The sequence below is a fragment of the Acartia tonsa genome, chromosome 8 (genome assembly GCF_053477335.1).
Source record: "Acartia tonsa isolate MP-2025a chromosome 8, ASM5347733v1, whole genome shotgun sequence".
NCBI classification, from domain to species: domain Eukaryota; kingdom Metazoa; phylum Arthropoda; class Copepoda; order Calanoida; family Acartiidae; genus Acartia; species Acartia tonsa.
Genome location: NC_137267.1, coordinates 705,001 through 729,166, shown reverse-complemented (window position 1 = coordinate 729,166; position 24,166 = coordinate 705,001). Strand labels below are relative to the sequence as shown.

Here is a 24,166-nt window from a genome sequence, read left to right as displayed (position 1 = left end):
AGGTTAATGATAAGCGATAGTAGGCGTATAATTTGATATTTTCACCAAATTAAAACTGATTTTCTTTTGAGAGCATAGCTGCTATATAGGTAACTTGTTGGCTAGTAAAAAATAATCGTAAAGTAGTACTGCCAATAGTTTTTAAAAATCAGGGATCTTAAGGGATAAGACATTGTACTTTAAATTATTGTACATCTAACACAAAGAATGATAAACGCCCTCTATAGATTTAAATTAATGGTTCAAAAGTTTGGATACTAACAAGATTTTTTTAAAAGTACCCAAAGTTTTGAGCCACTGAACGAAAGAGTATGTTTATAAAACATTGGATCCTCACAAAAAAAATCTAGCTTTGGATTTTACCGTTTTTGATTGTTTAATGGGGTTAAGTTGGTTTTCCACTAATCAAGTTTTATTTTAACCTTTCATCAAAGGAAAGGAATAAGTTTTCAAACTTTTTAAAAAATTAAATTTTATTTTATTGGACTATAAATTACACTATAACCAAAAGTTTTATAACTACATTTTCTTATTCGATAGCTCATATACTTTGGGTACATTTATTGAATTTCGATTGGTTGGTTTCCAAATTCGAAATGTCAACCTTTTCAACCAATAATTTTGATTATTGGGAAATTATATCAATTAAGCGTCAATTGACTTATCCTTTAAGGTCCTTATTAATTACATACTTTCCTTTTATACCTTTTCAGACATATTTGCTTTTTTCAATTTACGTTGCTATTTCCTCTTTCATTCATTGGTCAATCCGTTAATCCTCGTAGGAGGGGAAGGGATGGGGTAAAGGGGAAATAATGGGATTTTAGCCCGCTAAAAGATTCACTTTATTAGAGAACATGAAAATCTGATTTTTAGTTCTACTCTCAACAATAGTATTCTCTATCTTTTGATTTTAAGTGTGGGTGTTTTGAGAGAAAATTTAATTTTTTTCATTTTAGTTATTTTTTCTATCAAAGGTTCTATGATTATTGCTTTTTTAATGGGAAGCTTTCCTGTAAAGCTACTGTGCTTCTGTTTAAATAATCTAAGTTTATGTTGCATTAAGAAATGTGCCATATCATACCGCCACACTTTTCCTTTAATTATCTTGAATAAATTAGCATAAACCTATTTTTTTTCCTTTTTTGTCTTTGGGCTAATAAGAAAACTTTGACGGAAACCATTGTACACCTATTGTAATCCAGGGATCTAAAGGGATAAGACAATGGCCGATAAATTGACATCCCCAATGATGATACACAAAAGTACCTCTTCTATAGATTGCAATAAGTGGTTGGTTACTCAACTTAAAAAACTAACCAATCAAAATTGATTAAAAGTCACAATAGTTGTTAAACCAACGATCAATAAAACGTTATTATTAATTTTTGTTAAAATAAACAGTCTAATATCCCCTTACCCCCTGATTGTAATCTATCTTAAAACTTTTTATTTACATTATTTATAAACTTTTTTTCTAATTATTTATTCATTTATTTCCTACCATATTGCTATTTATCATCAATTATTCATAGAAAATTCCCCAATATAAAAGTTTATAAACAATAAACGTAATAGATTAACCTTCATAAAAAAAAACAATAATTTCCAGAGAAAAAAAAATTGATTTTGTCTAAATGATGAATCTAATAAGTAAAATTATTTTAATGTTAAGCTTTACTGTTAAAATTACAAACTTATAACTAGCTATTTTAAATTGTTATTTGCATTGACCTAGCCTTTTCTTTACTTTATGTATATTAAAATTGTCCTATTGTTTTCAAACTTTGTATGATGATTCCTAAATACAAGTAGGCACGATTTAAGAAGCGTAGCAACTCTATCTCTTTACCGGAAAGTCGTACTTCCATTTAAAACATGCTGATCTTTAACTTAAGTGACACAATCTATTTGTATGATAAAATTATCCTATTCATCTTTGCTTTGCATTTATGGATGTTGTCATCCTTGTTTTTGTACATATTAATAAAAAAGTCACTTAAAGATAGTTAAAAGCCTTTTTTGTTAAATCATAAAGAGGTGTAAAAAGCTGTTTTATTATGAATATTCATTTTTAAAATGCACAAATCTTTTATGTGTTGATTGCACATTTTAGAAGAAGAGCTTTAAATGCATTGTTACAGGCGGGTACATATGTAGGAATTTATAGAGTATTCTCGTGGATCATATTAACAATTAATTAGAAGCAGTGTTGCGGAGCCGGAGCCGGGAGCCGTGGAGCCGCCATATTTTGCTGGAGCCGGAGCCGTAATTTTCGTTAAAAAACGGCTCCGACTCCGGACTAGATAATTAAAGAGATTTTTTATAAATAATAATTTGGTAACTATATTTTGTCATATGCAAATGCCCCTATTAAGTTTTTCAAGTCCATTTTTATCAAAAAATTAACTTTTAAAACCTTCAAAAGTAAAAATATGTCGAGTTTTTTCTTCATTTTAGGTCGGAGCCGAAGCTGGAGCTGGACCGGAGCCGCACCAAAATCAAACGGCTCCGCAACGCTGATTAGAAGCATTACATCTTAATTTTCTTATCGAAGTTTCAGGAAGAATTTTTTGAAAAAAATCTTAAACTTATTTTAAGTAAAGTCTCGCAATACTCCGTAAATATAGTTTCCTGCAAAGTTATGGCTGCAGAGGCTTAAATTAAGAGTTTTAAAACAGAATTTAGAATTGAATTGAACAAGATTTGTAAATTAGTAACTCTACTAAATGTAAAAAAAATCTCTTTTTAGCTGCAAAAGACAGAATCTGTTGCTTTCTAAAATTAGTTAAATAGCCCTTACTAGTCCTCCTAGCTCCTAACTGATCTTACCTGGCAAAGAACCAGATTCTGGAGTTTCCTGGTGCAGGGATGCTGCCAGCCCGCTATAGGTCAGTGTGTACGCATTCTTATTCGGTTTCACCTACGAAAAATAGAATATATTATGTGTGCTGTTATTTAATTCACACAACAAGTGCAGAATCCAATTTCGACTAGATAATTCAATTTGTGGAACACAGTAATAGTGTCTGACTGATTATGACGTAACAAAAAAAATTAGCCAATGAGAGGCCACCATAAATTTTACCATTGGTCAATAACGACCTCTCATTGGCTATTTTTTTTTGTTACGTCATAATCAGTCAGACACTATTACTGTGTTCAATTTGTGTATGTTTTTGTTTTAAGTCATGTACGATTGTTTTCTTCAAATTACGCTACAAGTGCAGTGGATTGTTAAAAACTCGAAGAAAAGCCTAGATACTAGAATTTAATTTTATTTTATTATAACTTAATTTTTTAAAAGCGAAGCTTTTCTATAATTAGGGTAGGTCCATCCGTCCGTCCGTACGTCCGTCCGAAATAGATAGCTTTTATTCATTAATTTAGGCATGTTAAAATTGTCCTATCGATTTCAAACTTTGCATGGTGATTCCTGTAGTAGTTAGGTACGATTTAAAAAGCGTAGCAACTCTATAATCATTTCCAGAATGTCCGTGCGTCCATTTTAAACATATTGATTTTTCTACTTTTTTAACAACAAATTTTTATGTGATCTAATTATCCGTTTGATCTGATTTTTGGTATATTGATTCCTGGGACAACAAAGAACAATTTTATAAGCGAAGGAACTCTATAATCAAGTCCTAAAAATGTAAGTATGTCCAAAAACATTATCCTGTATCAAGCAGTTTTGCAACAAATTTACTTACAGTTTTGCTTCGAGTCTTATACTTTTATATTCTGATTATTCAGTTCAGACACTATACAAGCGTTAATGTCCGTTTGTCCTACCGTTTCAGTGATTCGCTTTTATGGATGTTGTCATCCTTGTTACAGTATAAAGAACATCAAAGATTTTTTTATGATTTCTTGTTAAAACAAAAAATAAGTAACAATGGATTTATTATTAATTGGATCTTCCAAAAGATTATCATGTACTCTAATAGAATGAAACTTGTAGCTGGCTAAAATAACGATATCCCCTCCCCTCCAACTGAATGAACCAACTGACCAATAAGTGATATACATGTTAGCATCTAAATTGACTTCACTTTTTCCTATGTGATAATATCCACGTATTTTCTATATCCATTATTAAAATTTAGAAATTCTTTGTATTTTAAGAAAAGGAGAGTAAAATACTTTTATGTGAAAAAAATGAGATTCAGTTAAATTCTTTTTATGTTTACTCTTTCAAGTAACGCAGATACGTTACAAGTCTTTATTGGCTGTACGTCAGTCTGTATGTCAGTTCGTTCGAAAACGATAACAGTGCCCCATGACTTTAAATTTCTTAAATATAGATCAATTTGAAAAGTTGTATAAGCAAAAGTAAACTTCAAATGTTTTACTGATAGGTTTTTTTAGATGACTGTAAATTAATTTGGTCCTCAAAAGTTTATGGATGTATTCATTCATTAGTAGCAAAAACAAACCTTCTAACAACTTGTTTGGGTTGCACAAACTATCAATTACGCAATTTTTCCTCTGGTGATCATAAGGGGTAATTTTGTTAATCATAATTTGGGATTTATATCAATTTATCGTCCATTGTATTATCTCTTTAGATTCCTGATTTTCATATTATTGCTGTGCTTCCTTTGACGACCTACATTCTTGATAACAAAACGAACAAAAAATAAACATAGGATTAAGTTTAATTTTACACACTTGTAATTAAAATGTAAAAAAAGAATGTTTTTGTGTATTCTTATACAGGGATCTTAAGGGATAAGACAATGGAGGATAAATTGGTATATATCCACAATTATAATATACAAAATTACCCATTCTATAGATCACTATATGGTATTTGGGTATTGGGATACTTATATTGAAATTTCATTTTTTGGTGTCCAAAAATTTTAATCTACAGGAGGGTAAATCTTTTATGGGGATCTATATTAATTTATCTCCCATTGTCTTGTCACTTAAGATCCTTTAGCTACTTAAAGAAGGAAAACTAAAAATGAAGGATTTATTTTTAGAGAAAATTGTAAAGGAATTGAAAATATAGGAAAACAATCAAAATCATTTCTCTTCACATAAAGAAAGAAAAGTGTTTGGTAAATGTAGGGATCTAAAGGGATAAGACAACTTAATGAACCAACCAATAAAAATTCAATAAAAAGTACCTAACAATAAGAAAACGTTAGGGGAGTATTGTAATAAACATTGAGAATGATTAATAGGTTTATTAATTTGTGTGCCCAAACGTTTTAACCACTAATTGTAATCTAACGGGTGTAATTTTGTGTATCATCATAAGGGATGTACAACAATTTATTGGATTTGTCTTATCCCTTTAGATCCCTGGGTCAAAACAGGTGCAGTCAAATCTTGGAAATGATTTTGTAAAAGGAAAAATTGAAAAATATGCCAATATCTTACCTTAAAATTCAGGGATTTGAAGGGATAAGACCATGAATAATAAATTGATTTACATCTCCAATCATGGTAAACAAAACAACCCCATCTCTAGATTATTGGTTGAAAAGTTTGGACACTGCAAGTTTGAAACCAACCAACCAAGCTTCAATAAAAGTAACCAAAATTTTAGTTATGTAAGTTTGGGTACCAGTATAGTTTACAGTCTAAGGTCCCCTCCCTTCCTGGTTTTACAATTTTCTACAATTCAGAATGTACATTTAGTGTACTTGACTTTGAGTTTTGATACATTTTTAATGGTAATAGTTTAATGGATTTAAAATATACATGGATATATTGACAGGGGAAAATTTGTCGTCAATTTAGGTTGCTAATATAGACCTCATTTATTGGTCAGTTCGTTCATCCATTAGGAGAGAAAGAGTTGAGGAAAAGAGGGTTTATTATTATTTTAGCCAGCTGCGATTATCAAATTATTAGAGTAAATGAAAGTCTTGTCAACACCCAATTGATAATATATCGATTATTAGTTTTGAATAAAAAAACACAGATTCTAAAAGAATATTTTATGAGGCCGTCCAAGGGGGGGGGGGTAAAGTAGTGATTACCCTCCCCCCCTTTAAAATTTATCCCCACCTTAGGAGTGTCATAGGCACCCCCAACCATTCAGGAGGAGTTTTTACCCCCCCCCCCCCCAAATAAAAAAGCTTGAACGCCCCTGTTGTCTTATGTGAAATATCTTAAATAGCTGGTTAGAGACTCGAGAGGTCTGTAATTTTAAAAAGGGTCCTATTAATTGATGTAGAATAAACGTGGATATATTGACAGGGGTAAATTACTACTGGATTTATGTTGCTAACATGGACCTTATTTATTAATCAGTTTGTTCATTCAGTAGCAGGGAGAGGATGGAGTAAAAAAGGTAAGAGAGGTCTTTATTTTTGCCAGCTAAAAGTTTCACTTTATAAGAGCACAATCCAAATAATAATAAATTCATTGTCCTGTTATTGTCAGAAAACAGATTTATTCATAGGGATGTTACTTACTCTAAAAAAGTATAAAAAGCAGTCGGACTGCTATGGCGGTTATATAAGTTAAATTTGCCCCATAATACTGGGAAAGTTGACAAAATATGAGAGATCTAGCTTTAATAGCAGCTTAGTAAATCTCATTTCACCCATAGCGTAAAACATGTCTTTTATAGGCTTTCATAGTAGGTTCTAAACCGATTAATATACGCAGGATTAGAACCGGTATTCAGTCATACTGAAAAATCATATATAGCATCGTATTACAGACAATTGTCCACAAATAATAAAACAAAAACCATAAAATTAATAAAAGTTTTATCAGCCTGGGCCTTTTTCCCCTCGTGGCTAACAAAGCTGTAAATAAACTTCGATCAATAATGATAGAGATGCTACGCTACTAAATAGAGTATTTGGTCGAATTGTGAAGGATATTTCTAATAGCCGAAATCCGGTCCCGGCCGGATATCTGGCCAACGTTCGATATCCGGCAATTACTAGATATCGGGCCTGATAACCGGATATCCGGTATCCGGCCCAACCCTAGTATTTGGTCGACTAAACAACAAAAGAATATATTTAAAGTTTGATGAATAAAAACTGTGTGAGGATAAAAAATCTTATGCAAACAGGAAACTAAAAATTCTCACGGAAAAAGGAATAGGCATTGGATTGGAAATTACACTGGTACCCAAAGTTTTCATAATCCAGTTATCTTGTTCATCTAGTCAAGGTATAGGGTAGCCCCGCAAGGTTACGGAACCGCAGGATTATAAAAATGAGGGAGATGAAAGAAGAAGTGGGAAAGGAAACTCCTACAAGAGAGATGGATAATCCCTCATTTTTATGACGTCACATGGCTGAGACACTTTGTCCAGCTACCGCTGATGGGGTTAGTCACAAAGAAAAAAAACTACCACCCCATATTATCAATTAATTTCAAGGGGCGTCGTGGCTAAGTGGTAACACACTGAGCTACGTTGGTGGGAGTTCGAGTTCAATTATCCATGTGTTGACTCGAATTTCTCAATCGCAATAATAATCACGCAACTTCCCCTGGTTGTGTAAGAAGGGGATTATTAAGTAAGTTTAGATACTACCCGCTCAACACGTAGCGCATCCGCTCGTCGTCGGGAAGGTGATAGGTTCGAATCTCGGACCAACACCGTGTCATAACTAAAGACGTTAAAAATGGTTCCTACTGCTGCTATGTCAGATGCGCGACATAAATAGTTAGAGTAGGGGGAATGCCTTGGCCCAAAACAGGCGCAACTCGTTACCATGCACAGTTGGGACTTCTCAGACAAAGGTCGTGCATCACAGAGAGTTGGTTGTCTGATGGATGTTACTTAACCTAATATCCTTGGGTGTTTGGACAGAGAAGGGTGCGTACCAGTCATCCTTAGTTCTCCTGGATTGCTGGACCAGGACCTGAACAGTACATCAAGTCAATAAGGTCCTTGACTGCAATCCCGCCCGTATGAGGTAATTGAAGGTAAGTTTAGATACTCAATAGTCACGTACATAATATCAGTACTACCCTTATCCCAAGATCCTTTGCGGAGAGCGTCATTCATTACGGTGACTTAATTTGGGACACCTGCCATACTCGACAAGGGTGAGGTAATAATGAGTAGCTTTTATGAGAAAGCGGGTCAAGTCATAATGTGCTTGAACGTGGAGCTTAATAGCCCTAGTGACTATACAAAAGTGTCTCAGCCTACTCCATGACTACTTAGGTCCAAACCCTAAGAAACTATGGCTAATCAATCAATCAATTAATTTCAAAATAAGAAGAGGGTTCTTTACCCGATAGATACTTTAAGGGAAAATTCACCTTTTTTTTTGGCTATCCTGTCTTTTAACACACGAGAAACAATTTAGCACAAGTTTATAATCCTAAACATCCTTTTATCCCTGATTAAACTGCATCTAGCAAAAAGTTATTACGATTCTAATAAACAAAGGGATTGAGAATTTTCAGAGAAAAAAAAACATGGAATATAATGCAATAACAAATCCTATAAAGTTTCTGAGGGCTAATAATAAAACCCAAGCTCCTAAGCTAGCCTAGAAAATTTCATAGGATCTGGCTTATTATTCAAAAAGCAGAATAAATTTTTGTCTATAATTGTTCTAAAATTGTTAGAATTTATAAATCCATCAATTGTCAAAAAAATTCCCTCTAATGTTAATTTTACTTTTATAAAGAAAATCAAAACAAAACAATTTGGGGGGGGGGGGGGTTAAGGGCGATTTCTCTTTGGAGGGTGGTGGTACCCTCCCCTAAAATAGATATAAACATTAATAGGACCTAAGATGACACTGTAAAAAAGAGAACCCTATCGGTTCACAGATTAGCAAGATTCTTCGGCAAACAGACACAAAGACAGACACAGATCCTGTTACAAATTTAAATAAAAGAATATATGGATTTTAAAATGAAATTAACAGTCTTTTTTATGCCTTACTTGTTATTCGGACCGTAAAAGTTTGAAAGCTATTGTAATATTTTCAAGGCTTTTTTATACAATTGGTTGAAAAATAAGAACAATTAAAACTTCTTGGCTTAAATACAAATTATTTGTCTTTTAGAGGTAATTAAATTTTAAATTTCAAGTCTAATATTGTAGTTTTTTTGCGAATAATTTTAAACTTTTTAAATCTTTTATTGTGGCAATTCTATTAGGCCAAACTATGCATATTCTTATATTATGATATTAGAGTAAATAGGACTGTATATTACACTGGTACCCAAAGTTTTATTACTGTGTTATCTTATTTGTTACAAAAACTTTTTTTTAAATTTTGTTTGGTAGATTCCAAACTAGCAGAGTCCAAACTTTTCAACAAATTATTTTAATCTTCAGAAGGATAATTTGTTTGTTATCATTGGGGATGTATATCGTTTTATCCCCCATTGTCTTATCCCTTAAGATCCCTCGGAATAAGAACCTGAAGTCAAATATGCCTTGTTTATAAGCAAACTATGCATAATATCAACGGTGCTATAAATAGGCCAACACAATTTCTTTACAAAGTTTGTTTGTGTGTGTGTATGTGTATGTGTGTGTGTGTGTGTGTATGTGTGTGTGTGTGTGTGTGTGTTTGTGTGGACAATGGATTAAAGAATAAGTATTCCAGTATGGCTTCGAAACTGATTAATATCCGCTAGATTAGAACCGGTTTTCAGCCAAACTGAAATATCATGAATAGCATCATATTACAGATAATTTTTCTCAAAAAAATAAAATAAAAGAATTAAAACCAATCTTCAAGCTTATTAGCCAGGGTCTTCGGCTCCTCGGGTCTAACAAATATCTTATTATTTTTAATTTTATTGTCTGCGGAGAGATGTCTATAATACTATGTGATAAATAAATATTATTTCAAATGTATTTTAATCGTGTCTTCAAGAAGCGCAGCAATATTTTTTTTGAAAATAAGTATTATTTAGTAGGAAAAGGAAAGATTATTGACTAATAGGAGGGTGTGGACATTGGAACCCAAAGTTTTATAACAACATTATCTTATTCAAAAACATTGAGTACTTTTATCTAAATTTGATTAATGTAAACTGGTAGTTGGGTTCCAAACTTAACAACCAATAATTTGAATAATTTGAGATTGGCATAATTATGTTTATTATCAATGGTGATGCTCATCAGCTAAATTATCTATCTCTTTATTTATGAAATCTAGGCAGGACCAAAGTTTTGGTTTTAGGCCTAGTATTATAGTTTAATATATTAGAAAACTTTAAATTGTGTATATGAGAACAGGGAGGGATGGGACCATAGACGTCTAAGGGGGGGGGGGTAATGGGGCGATTACCCCCCCCCCCCATTTAAAATTTACCCCTACCCTGGGGGTGCCGTAGGCACTCCCAACCATTTAGGAGGGGGTATTTAACCCCCCCCAAACAATTTTGGGGGGGTAAATACCCCCCCAAAATAAAAAATCCCTAATAAAAAAAAATTTGGGCGCTTCGCGCGCATTTTTAATACTAAATATTTAATAAAATCTAAATTACCCCCCCCAAAAAATTTTACCCCTGGGGTAAATATTGGGCTGTTTCTTACACTAGTCCCCAAAGTTTTAGAATAAAGTTTTCTTATTCGTTGGCTTAACAACTTTGGGGACACTTATTGAATGTTGATTGGTCGGTTCATTAAGTTCATCGTTGGGGAAGAACATTCATTTTTCGACCATTGTCTTATCCCTTTAGATCCCTGATATGAGAATATGTATGTTTATAATATGTTTGCTTATTTGATACTTTTTAATAGGGCTCAGCAGTTACAACGCTGATTTAGAATGCCATAGCCTCAGGGGTGTTTTCAGTGATATTCAGGGATAAGACAATGGATGATAATCCAGTGACGATAAAAGAAAATTTCTCTTTTTCTGTGGATTTAAATTATGAGTTGAAAAGTTAGGACACAACTATTTTAGATTCGACCAATAATATTTAATAAAAGTACCCCAAGTTTTCCCAAATAAGATAACGTAGTTAAAAAACTTTGGGTATAGTCTAATGTACCCTCCATCCCAAGTTTAACTAACAATCTGTTAGCAAATGAAATTAGCTTTCAAAAAATGTTGGTTAACTTTTTTTGTTTCTGCACTATTTATGTATCTATGGACATAATTGCCATTGTACTATCATGCGAATGGGAGTATTGGACCCTCACAAAAGTGTGCAAAAATGTGCTAAAAATATGTCCCAACTTTTGCACATTTGACAATTTTTACTGTTAATTTGTTACTGATGACATAAGTTCAATTTTTACTCTGCATAGAAGCAACAAAGTTTTACACTAAATAATGCTTTTTTTGTGAAAATTTTGCATTTAAGTAAGATTATTTTTTAAATTTTTAAAATAGTTTGATATATAATGAAAGTTTTAAATCATTCATCACTCTAAAATTTGTATAATTGTTAAAGAGGCGGAAAAAAATCAGCAAAATTGTCATCTTCCTTCTTGTTTAAGTTAGATTTTGATAGTGGTATAGTGTCAAACGCCTTTGCCAAATCTAAACTCCAATTTAGACCCTGTATGTCCTTGATTCATTCAGATTTTGAAATTAGTGTCAAATGCATTTGATAAATCCAAACATAAACTAAACATGTTTGTTCTTGGTTTATTAAGATTTTGAAATTGGTATAGTGTCAAACACCTTTGCCAAATCTAAAACCCAACTAACCTGGTTTGTATATTTAAAATCTTCTTGTGTCAAACTGTCCTCGATTATAGATTCTACTTCACCGGGAAGCTCCTTAAAAAGATAAGATTTTATTTGGTGAAATTTTACAACAACAAAAATTGTACAACAAAATAATAGGATCGTGGAAAGACAACGTAGTAGCGGGTTGCATCGTAATTTCACAGTAGCTTTTGATTAGTAGGTTAGTTATGTTAGGTAAATGTTCATGATTGCCCTAAGAGTTAGACCCCCCCCCCCCCCAAGGAGGCTAAGGAGAACCTACTATGAAAATACGACGAAACCTGCTACTTAATTTTCTTTCCATGATTCAAACAATCTTATTTTGTCAAAAGCTTAACATCTCAATACTTACTAAACCAATTAGGTTCTCTTATAATGAAAGCTTTACTTAAGTCCTGCGATGGTTGTAAGCTATTTTCCTTCCTACCCCTTCTAATACAGCACCCCTATACCTATTCTATTATAAAATATTATAATAGTTATTTCTCGCATCTTATTATAACCAGCTTTCCGCGGATATAGAATGTACAATTATAAGATTAAAACCAGTTTTTTCAGCCCCGAGGTGCCGAAGGCACGGGCTAATACGATGCTAGACATAGTTTTTTCGTATGGATGAGAACCGGTTCCTATCCACCGGATTAGAATGAATTCGAGAAAAACTCTTAATATTAAGATATGATATTAGTTAAAGAGTAGCTCTTCTTTACCTATTTCAAACAAATAGGTGAAGTGGAGAAAAAAAAATAGGTTAAAAGTAATTGTAAGAATTGACTTTTCAAGAATTTTTAGAAAAACTACAAAGATAAATTGTAGAACTTCAAGCTAGTAGAATAAAAACAAATAAGTAGCGTAGCAACAAGCTAAACAATATTTTGAATTTAAGAGAACAGAAAACATTATACAGAAATATAGAGTAACTGCGCTTCTAGTATAAAAAGCCTTTACCTTAAATGACGAGAATAGCTGTTCAGATTTACATATTGACATATCTGTTCCGCTACTGTCACCCTCCTAGATAGATAGATAGATGAATAGTTTCGTTGATTATCAATTATAGATGAATCAATAATTTTATTAAATTAAAAAATTACTTTAACAATGACTTTCTATAAGAATTAGATTAAACCAGTATTAATTCTAATGGTTTTGCTTTATGGTTTTAAAATAAATGAATAACTGTACCAGGGAGGTAAGAACAAAAGCGCTTGATTAAATTTACACCTCTATCTTCTGCCCAATTATAGATTACAGGGAGAAAAAGGATATTAGACTATAAATCAAGATAAAGCCCAAAATTTATAACCCCAATAACTTATTTGTTGGCTCATAAAATCAAGACATTTTTATTGAATTTTAATTTGTTTTCACCAATAATTTGAATCTACTAGGGTTATTTTGTTGATCATAATTGACAATGTATATCAAGTTATCATCCTTTGTCTTATCCATTTATATCCTTGTCTTATCATAAAAAAAACACTTTTGGAAAAAAAATTATGTGTTAAATATAAATCAATATTATTTCTGCACATATAAACTTTTTGGCAATGAAAAAAAAATGCGCTAAAATTTTGTTGCAAATTTTTAGCATTGATTTATTTATCTGCACTTGTGAAGAACATGTAACAGAGATATAGCACTTGCAAACACAATTTTTATTTGCCAAGCTACTTTATAATTAAAAATGTTCGTTCGTCTGTCTCTCTGTATGAAACAGAATTGGGGAAAAGAGAATTTCTCGGCTGCTGTTTAAGATACATGGCTGATACTTTTTGGGTAGATTTCCTGTACCAATGAGTATCCAGTATATAACTTACTTGGTCCGTCGGTCTATCAGTCATGCTCTATACTTGTTTAGCAACTCACTTTGTCCCTTCATTTGTCAGTCCAACTTTCTTGACAAATAATACCATCTGCTCTGGATCTTTAGAATATTCTTTTATTTTTCACTAATTAAAAATCTAGTTATCCTTGTTTTAAAAGCGAAGCTTTTCTATAATTAGGGTCGGTCCTTCCATACGTCCGTAACGGATAGCTTTTTCCGTTAACTTAGGCATGTTAGAATTGTCCTATCGATTTCAAATTTTGCATGGTGATTCCTTTAGTAGTTAGGTACGATTTAGAAAGCGTAGCAACTCTATAATCGTTACCAGAATGTCCGTACGTCCATGTATTTATGTGATCTAATTATCCGATTGATTTGATTTTTGGTATACTGATTCCTCGGACAACAAAGTACAATATTATAAGCGAAGCAACTCTATTATCAAGTCCTCAAAATGTAAGTATCTTTATAAATATTATTCTGTATCTAGCAGTTTTTCAACAAATTTACTTACAAGTTTGCTTCGACTCTTATACATTTATATTTTGATTATTCAGTTCTGACACTATACAAGTGTTAATTTCCGTTTGTCCTACTGTTTCAGTGCTTCGCTTTTATGGATGTTGTCATCCTTGTTATAAAATGATTTCTTTGATAACCTTAACTTTTAAGAGTAACATAAACAAATTATGTACTTTATGATAGCTATTTCTTACTTTTTATCTATAAGATGTTGATAGATAGATAAATAGACATAGATGGATAAATTAGCAGACAGATAAACGAATGGAAAGACAAACAGACTAGCAAACATACAGACAAAAAGACACACATACAGACAATAAAACATACAGACATACAGAAAGTAGTGATGGCAATCCGTCGAATTTTGTGCCGGATTCGGATTCCGGATTCTTAAAGAATCCGTCAAAAAGTGGCGGATTCCTTGCGGATTCCGGATTCTTATTTTTGGAGGATTCCGGATTCGAATTCCGGATTCTAGCAATATTTTAGAAGGATTTTTTTTTTAAATTTAAAAATTAAGTGCTACATAATAATCATATGTCCTAAAAATCAATGTTCTTGGTGTTCTCTATAATTCACTTCCGAGAATCGAACCAGATTTTAAAAGATATTATATATAATGATGAAAATCTTTGCCTTCACAGAGGAGTTGAAAGAAAAAACTCAAGACGCTAATTTTAGCCTACCAAATAAGAATCCGGAATCCGCTATTAAAAAACGGATTCCAGATCCGGATTCGGATTCCAAAATTGGCCAAAAATTGGGCGGATTCCGGATCCGGATTGCCAACCCTAACAAAAAGACTTACAGATTATAGATATTTAGAAAGACAAACAGTAAGGTGGGTAGACAACTATATGTAGATACTAGCGGCTACGCCCCTGGAGGCCTCTGGTGGCACTTTAGATGTTTTTATTTGTTAAAGTCTCTACGTTACTTCTTTATGTTACGATAATTCTCTTTATGTTACGTTGAAGTCTCCAATATATTTTAAATTTTCGATTTTTTTGTCATTACATTTTAGAGGGTGGTTGTACCCTCCCCCAAAATAATCAAAAACCTTCCCGGGACATATGAGAATCTACCCTGTTAAGGAGAACCCGATCGGTTCAGCGGTTAGCGAGATCCTTCGGTACCGACACACAGATACACAGACACACAGATACACAGACACACAGATACACAGACACACAGATACACAGACACACAGATACACAGACACACAGATACACAGACACACAGACACACAGACACACAGATACACAGATACACAGATACACAGACACACAGATACACAGACACACAGATACACAGACACACAGATACACAGACACACAGATACACAGATACACAGACACACAGACACACAGACACACAGATACACAGACACACAGATACACAGACACACAGACAAACATCCTGTTACTTTAGTATAAGGATATAAAGAGATAGGGAGATAAAAATTTAATATTTAAACAGGGTTTAAATAAAAATTTTAATATGTCTCTAAAACAGGGTTCGGCAGCTGCGTGTCAGCCGAATGTAGGCCTCAGTTAAATAGTCATATTATAACTTAAAAATTCAGCCGAATATGTAAACCTGTTCCCAAACAGACAATCCATCCATAGACGTCCAAAGGGGGGGGGGTAAAGGGGTGATTACCCCCCCCCCTCAAATAAAAAAGCTTCCCCCTATGATATAAAGATTACCCCCCCCGAAAAAAAAAAAAATTATTTTCAAATTTTTACCCCCCCCCCCCCCCCAAATGAAAAAGCTTGGACGCCCCTGAATTCATCCTATATTTTTGTCAAACTAGCGGGTTTAAAATTGAGGCTTATGCTCGACTAAGGCACGACTGCCAAGCCCTGTGTAAAACACATTTTGTTTGTTTATTTTATTCTCTGTGACTTTTAAATAAGAACAGACAAGGTAAAACAAGAAAATTCAAATCAGTTGCAAAAAATAAAGTTTTGTTTTCTGTTAAAATCATTGGATCTTAAAGTATAAGATAATGGAGTATTAATTTATGTACAATGCACTATGGGACATTTCAAAACATTTTAAATTTTTATCAGAGTTTATCAGAGATTTTTTTACATGAACGTGTAGCTTTTGATGAGTAGATTTGACTTTATTTCATCCACTTTAGGTAAAAGTCCCGACTATTATGCTTTTTTAGGTTTAAAGTTTTTGTAAAAAAGTAAATGACTTTAACGCTAAATTTAAGTGCAACGACATTCATTTGCGTAATATTTATGTGTTGCTTTGACCGTCTCAAGAAATAGGGGGTGGGGAGTGTCAAAGGGTGGGGATTTTCAAGAATTAGGGTAAAGAGTAACTATCCGAAGAAAGGGAAAATACTAGGTGAAAACATTTTGAAACATATAGTTATTAATCTTCAATAACCGAGATTGAACTTACTTATCAAGTATTAATTTCTATAATCAAAGATATTTTAATCTAAAAGTTAAATACTGGGTAAATTGTTAAAATTTCCCTCTAAAATTACGTTCTTTAAAATAAGAAATAATTCAACTAGACTTGCTAACTTACTTCCTTAATTTTAATCTTTATAAATGATTAATTTATAATGAATCACCCCAGAAAAATAGAACCTTATTCTTTATTAAAAGTTTAATATGATTAAAGTCTAATATGATTACTCTTAGCTCTTGAAATTAAATTCCCCTATGACCATATGCATCTGCTGGTGTTTATACAATACTAATAATATTTTTTCATGATTTATAATTTTGTCAATTTTAAATTTTTTAGAGACAAATGGAATACAATATTCTTTTTTTATTCTTAAAGTTTTTGAAGTTGCTAAAATGAGTAAAAAATTTGCTAAAATGTAAAACAACCCTGGAAGATAACTAATCCCCACCCCCTCAAAATTCCAAGATGGGACAGGAAATATCAAGTTTTCTAAGATTGTAAAATTTCTATAATTAGAATTAAAGACAATAAGTAATAAACATGTCATTAATACAGCTCTCAATTAGCAAACTTTAAAACTTAGAAATGAGTTTGATATCTTAATTATATTTAATATATTTAATTTTATAACCTTTAAGTACATTATAAAATAAACATAGAGATGTACGAGAATAATAATTATAAGATGATTAAACAGAAAATTTTTAATTTTTCACTTTTCACTTTTCTCTCCTATTACTTTTTATTACTTTCTTAATTATTTTAGCAAGTGTGATTATTTATGAATATTAAAAAGATTGGTACATTTAAAGAAAACTCAACTAGTTTTTTGGGGTGACAAAATCTCTTCTATAGAAGCACTAAAATAAAAAAGGTATTTTAATATAAATGAGATTATTGAACTATTGACTTTTAAATGTAAAAAATAATATCAACAAATGCTAAACATTTTATAATAGATTCTAAAAAATAAGAAAAGTAAAAAATCAAATTGATGAAATATAATTTCAAACTAATATTTTGTATCCCAACCCTTTAAAATTACATAAGAAGACGAAATGAATTAGGTATGTCGTCATTGTGCATAGCAAAATTTAAGTTATGAAAAAATGAAAAATAACAGCAAATAAATAATCTTTTTTGATATTTTTTAAAAAGAATATTGTTTTGAAGTCCATAGATTATAATCGAAACATATTTCATATCTCTATCTTATGCAGGGGAAAAATGAAACAAAACATATACATTTGTCCCATAGTGCAATGGATATCCTAAAATGATTATTGAAAGCATTGGTTCAAAAGGTTCCAGGACAAACGCATGAGTCCCAAACGTTGGAGTGGACAAACGCAGGAGTGTTAGAATATTAATTTAAGTAAGTTTTTCTATACAGGTTAGGTTAGGTTAAGATATCAATATTTAAATAAGCCCCCCGCAGGGTTAAGGCATATAAAAAGAATAAAATAGGTTATGTTCGGTTAAGTGTTCACTCCTGCGTTTGTCCACTCCGACGTTTGGGACTCCTGCGTTTGTTCTAGGACCTCAAGGGTTCCAGGACAAACCAATCAAGATTTTACCAAAGTTTTTAAGCAAATGAATCAGAGAACGTGATCATAAAAGTTTGGGTACCAACCAGCATAATTTACAATGTAATGTCTTCCCCTCTTACAAGAAAAGAAGAATCAACTGCAGTTCACTGTAAAATATTCCTGGTAACGAATATTTCCAAAAAGCTATGAATTTTAAAGGCTGCTAGCTGCCAAACGGCTGAACGTACAGATCATACCTGCACACCATTTTAAGCGGCATAAGAAGGCATACAAATAATCTGAAATAGCCAAGATCCAATGATGCACAGGGAAAGCTTCACTAAAGAAAAAGCGCGTAAAATAGGTCTTTTCGCGCATTTCTCTGCACTGCGAGATAATTATGCATTATTTATTTATGACTATTCCAGATTATTTGTAGGCCTTCTTATACCGTTTTTAACAGTGTTCGGTGCAGCCGTTTGACAGCTACCAGCCTTTAAAATTCATAGATTTTTGGAAATATTCGTTACCAAGAATATTTTACCGTGAACTTCAGTTGATCCGAAAAGAATACCTTTTAAAGATGTTACGCATATATAAAAAAAATCTTTTAAAAACATAAAGACAAAGCTAAGAAAATATTTCGGGATAGAAAGATCTCAAGGGATAAGACAATAGCCGATAAATTGATGAACATCCCAAATGATGATACACAAAAATACGCCTTCTATCTATAGATTACAATTAATGGTGAAAATGTTTTGACAATCAACTTTATGAACCAACAAATCAAAATTCAATAAAATTCCCCACAGTTGTTAAGCTAACAAAGAAGAAAACGTTATTATAACATTTTGGGGACTAGTGTAATAAACAGCCCGATGTCTATTCTCCCGTGAAAGCATAAAAGAAATAGATTTATTCAACAATACTCAGTAATTTAAATATTTTAAATAACAAAAATTATTCAACAAAAGTGAAATCAAAGTGCATTTGTAAAAAACTACGCAAATAAAAAAGCTGTGCATTTTAAGGCTTTTCCGTATTTTTAAAAGCAAAGCTTTTCTGTAATTAGGGTATTGATTCCTGCATAGGTTAGATTTTGAAAGCGTAACAACTCTATGGTCGCTACCATAATATCATAAGTCTATTTAAAACAGGTTGATTTGTAACTTTTTGACATCAAATGTTTATGTAATATAATTATCCTATTTATCTGATTTTTGAAATACTGATTCCTAGGACAACAATGTACAATCTTATAAGCGAAGCACCTCTATAATCAAAATCTATGTATGTCCTTAAACAGGGTCCTGTTTTTCAGCAGTTTTGCAACAAATCTTCTACAATTTTGTTTTGACTTACAACTTTGTATTCTGCTTATCTGATTCTTTACAAATGTTAATGTAATTTTGTCCTACCGTTTCAGAGCTTCACTTTTATGGATATTGTCATCCTTGTTTTATTTTTGTTTTGTTTCATAATTTCACGTCGAAGCTTTGTAATTTTTTGAAAATTTTCCTCTAATATTGATTTCTTAAAATGCATAGCTATTATATAATTTGAGTATGTTCGTCTGTGTGTCTGTCCAATTTTCTTTTTACTAAAAGCAATCTCACTAAAGGATTAATGATGATTATACATTAAGATATATAAGTTTTCCGGCATTTTAAAGTTAGGGGGAGATTTAAAATCTGCATCAAATTTTGAGGATTTTTTTATAAAATTCGTTTTTTCTATAATTTTTTATCTAAAAGCGGAAATGCAATTTAAGTTAATTAATTTTGGCATCTGTGATTGGTGGATTTAAAAAATCTGCGCTCTGATTGGATGGCGTACATCATTCAACCAATAAGAGCGCAGGTAGTTTAAAATCCACCTATCCTATTGGTCAAAATTAATTAACTTATAATGCATTTCCGCTTTTAGATAAAGAATTATACAAAAAACGAATTTTATAAAAAAAAAAAACTTAAAATTTGATGCAGATTTCAAATCTCCCCCTAACATTAAAATTCCGGAAAACTTATATATCTTATTATACATACATATCAATTAAATCAAATATACAACTCTTTCAAGAAGTTAGTTTTTGCCCTCTTGCTAGTTATGAGATAACCACAGAAAACAAGCTATTTTTATATTAAACTATGGCATTAAAAGGAATTAAATTTAAGCTTTTAAATATAAACATAAAGTTGTAGTAATGACAATATTAAGATGACGACAAAATTCATGATTTTTAGATCTTTAAGAAATTTTAGTTAAAAACTTTAAATTGATATTATGTAACATGATTTTATACTTAAAAATAATTTTCAGTATCATTATTTGTATTTTAGTAGCAAAACTACTCTTTAAGCCTATACTATCGGCTGCGCCCCTAGTTTCTAGGGGCGCAGCATTCGAAGTGGGAGAGAAGGTACAAGAAAATAGTTTAAAACTTATCAAATCTTAAATTCATAGCCATTAAGAAGAACTAAATGAGTTCTGAGGTTAGCGAGATCTTTGCGGACAAAGAAAAAAAAACTTTACTACTTTATATAATAGGATACTCACATAAATAATATAACTAGTGGCTACCCCTCTAAAATCAAGGTCCTCTGTAATCAAAGGGATTGAGAAGGGAATAATTTTTTTTATATATTAGAATAGGATGTTAAGTACATATATCTATTCATCTTTTTAGTAGCGAAGCTACTCTATAATTCACTTTGTCCGTCCGTCCGTCAGTCCGTCCGTCAGTCCGTAACGCTATGGGGGAAATGGGATTTACTCAGCTCCTATAAAAGATAGGATGCTGAAAATTTTTGACAACATTCCCATCATTAACAAGCACAATTGACTATAAAACGTCATTGGCGGTTGGACCGCTTTTTAGCAGGTTTTAGGCTATTTTTATATTTTTCACATTTTTCTCCATATCTTCAATATTTAGGGTCCGAATTTCAAAATTTTTTCAGCTATAGATATCAAAATTAAATTTCCTGTCGTTTAAAGAAAACAGCCATGAAGGCCAGACTGCCTTTTAGCAGGTTTTAGGCTATTTTTCTTTTTTTTCTCCATATCTTCAGTGTTTATGGTCCGATTTTCAAAATTTTTTCAATTAAAGATATCAAAATTGAATTTCCTGTCTTTTAAAGAAACCAATCATGACGGCCAGACTGCCTTTTTAGCAGGTTTTAGGCTATTTTTATATTTTTCACATTTTTCTCCATGTCTTCAGTGTTTATAGTCTGATTTTCAAAATGTTTTCAGTTATTGATATCAAAATGAAATTTCCCGTCTTTTAAAGAAAACAACATTGACGACCAGACTGCCTTTTAGCAGGTTTTAGGCTATTTTTACATCTTTCTCCATATTTTCAGTGTATATGGTCCGATTTTCCTAATTTTTTAAGTTAAGGATATAAAAATTAAATTTTCTTTCGTTTTAAGAAACCAACCATGGCGGCCAGGGTTTTGGCTATTTTTATATGTTTTACATATTTCTCCATATCTTTGTTTTTTTTTATCCAATTTTCAAACTTTTTTGGAATATCAGTATCAAAATGATTTTTCTCATTATTATGAGCATCTTTTATGTAATTTACTTTGACCATCGTCATCAAACAAAATAAAACAAGGTTTTGTGTTTATTTTAACCAATAAATCTATTCTTGATTTTAATAAATACCCTTTTCCCATCTACAATTTTTTGTGCTTCGCTACTTATGGATGTTGTCATCCTTGTTATTATATCTATCTATTTTTCTCATTTAAATTTTGATAAACAATTTTTTGCAAAGGCCTTTAGCGCATACAATTTATATTTTTGCATCTCTTAACAACAAATATGAATACAGCTGAAAGATTAAAAGAATAACTGGGAGGGAAGGGACATTGGGCCGTTTAATACTCTAGTCCCCAAAGTTTTATATTAACGTTATCTTTTTCGTTGGCTCCACATCTTTGAGGACTTAAATTGAATTTTGATTGGTTGTTTATTTAAGTAAAGTGCCCTAACGTTTTAACCACTAATTGTAATCTACAGAAGGGGTTGTTTTGTGCATCATCATTGGGAATGCACAGTAATTAATCTTTTTTTTTAGCTAGGGATCTTAAGGGATAAGATAATGGACGATAAATTGATATACATTTCCAATGATTACAATTTTTAAAGACAAAAAGGTTTTCCTTTGATAAATAACCCTCCTAACTTAATGTTTAGGTAATAAAATCTAGAATTACAGATTGCAAAAATCTTTAAGCGTAAAATATGAAACCACAGCGTTTATAATCGCAGATTTTTCCATAATTTCAATAAAAAAGGTGTAAGCAAAGCTTCTCAAAAATTAACTTAAGTGCGTTTTTTTGTGACTTTCTCCTTTTGGACTTAAATACTACTAGATAAAACTATGAAATGGATAGCCTCTAGATTTTTAGGATAGGTAAAAATGAAGCTTTATATTATGATTATTTATTATAAATTTTTGATGTTTTGAATTTCTGAATTCAATGAAATTATGATTTGCTATAAGAGCAAAATAATTAGATTGGTCAAAATACTTTTGTTTAATTTTGTAAAGAAGGTGTATCAACTTTTTTTTTTATAGCTAGCCGGTTCTTTTAGTAAGTAGTAGATGTAAAATTTTTCATAGAATTCAGATATGCAATCGGTTTTTTTTGTAGACCTCTTATTTTTTAAGTAATTTAAGTTTTAAAAAAAAAATTAAGTCGATTTTAAGGTACTAAAATGCAACAAAAAAAAGAAAGAAAATGGCCATTTTGAACAAAAATAGTAAGATCTTTAATTTGACACCTTACTTTTTCAATTCTGTCAGGTAATTATTGAAAAAATCGATTTTTTTAAACCCACGAGAATAATAACTTTGAACTTAATTTTATCATTCCCCAGGCATAAGAAATAGGCGTTATATATACTGTTAGAATGAGAAAAGTATTACAAATCCACTCTAAGCAAAATTGAAATAAAAAGTTTACAATATAGTACATAAACTACAATAAAAGGAATTATATGAAAATATCATATTATATTATACAGGCAACGTCTTAATTCTTGAATTGAGTATAAAAATGGGAAGGGGCTAAAGAGGGGGTAAAGATGGGATGACGAAAGTGTTGCCTGAACCAAAAAATATTAATGGCCATTTTTTTATTTTTTATTTTTTTACTATTTTTCAATTTTGCTTACAATGGATTCGTAATATTTTTCTGATTCTAAAGGTATATATGAACCCATATTTTTTTACCTGTGAAATGATAAAATTAAGTTCAAAGTTTTTATTCTCGTGGGTTAAAAAAATCAATTTTTTCAATAATTACCTGACAAAATTCAAAAAGTAAGGTGTCAAATTAAAGATCTTACTATTTTTGTACATAATGGCCGTTTTCTTCCTTTTTTTTTGTTGCGTTTTAGTACCTTAAAATCAACATAATTTTTTTTTAAAAACTTAAATTACTTAAAAAATAAGAGGTCTACAAAAAAAACGATTGCATATCTGAATTCTATGAAAAATTTTACATCTACTACTTACTAAAAGAACCGGCTAGCTATAAAAAAAATAGTTGATACACCTTCTTTGGGTTCTGAAATTTTGAAATTAATTTTCATTAAATTAAAGTTATAAATTTATTCTATGTACATAAAATCTCTATTGTTTTTTTAAAACCAACCTTTTAAAGTAAACCAGTGAGGAAGGGGTTAATGGCGATTTAATAATTCTGGGGGAGTGAGGAGACATTGGACTTTAAATTACAGTGGTACCCAAAGTTTTACAATGCCATCATCTTATTCGTTGGCCCAAAACTTTGGGAGCTTTATCTAAATTGTGAATGATTTGTTCGAAACTAGAAGTGTCCAAACATTTTACCCAATAATTTAATCTATAGATGGGCAAAATTTATTTTATTTCTAAAGTTTCTTAAGGCAGAATTTACACACAATAATTGGATGAAGATAAATATTTTTGTCCATTGCCCTAGCACTGAATACATTTAAGTAAATGAATTAAGTTTATGAAAATTTAATTAATTAAAACTAAAATTTTAGAAAAGCATATGGCTTTGGTTTTACAGTTTCAGCCACTGGGATCTTAAGGGATAAGACAATGGCCTAAATCCTAAAAAAGGCCTAAATAAAATATTGCCTACTTTTTAATATAACCTAAACTTTTGTAGCATAAGGTCTTTTTTATT

General features: G+C 31.4%; 1 protein-coding gene across 3 annotated transcripts in view; it reads right to left on the bottom strand.

Moving 5' to 3' along the window:
• Positions 1 to 24,166, bottom strand: part of LOC145325754 (uncharacterized) — a 183,972-nt gene that overhangs the window by 70,314 nt on the left and 89,492 nt on the right. For all 3 annotated transcript variants that reach the window (XM_080168696.1, XM_080168693.1, XM_080168695.1), the window contains exons 4-6: positions 12,597 to 12,662; positions 11,628 to 11,699; positions 2,833 to 2,923 (exon numbers count right to left, since the gene is read on the bottom strand). In XM_080168696.1, the coding sequence (XP_080024822.1) occupies positions 2,833 to 2,923; positions 11,628 to 11,699; positions 12,597 to 12,662 (229 nt within the window). The remainder of the gene's footprint in view (positions 1 to 2,832; positions 2,924 to 11,627; positions 11,700 to 12,596; positions 12,663 to 24,166) is intronic.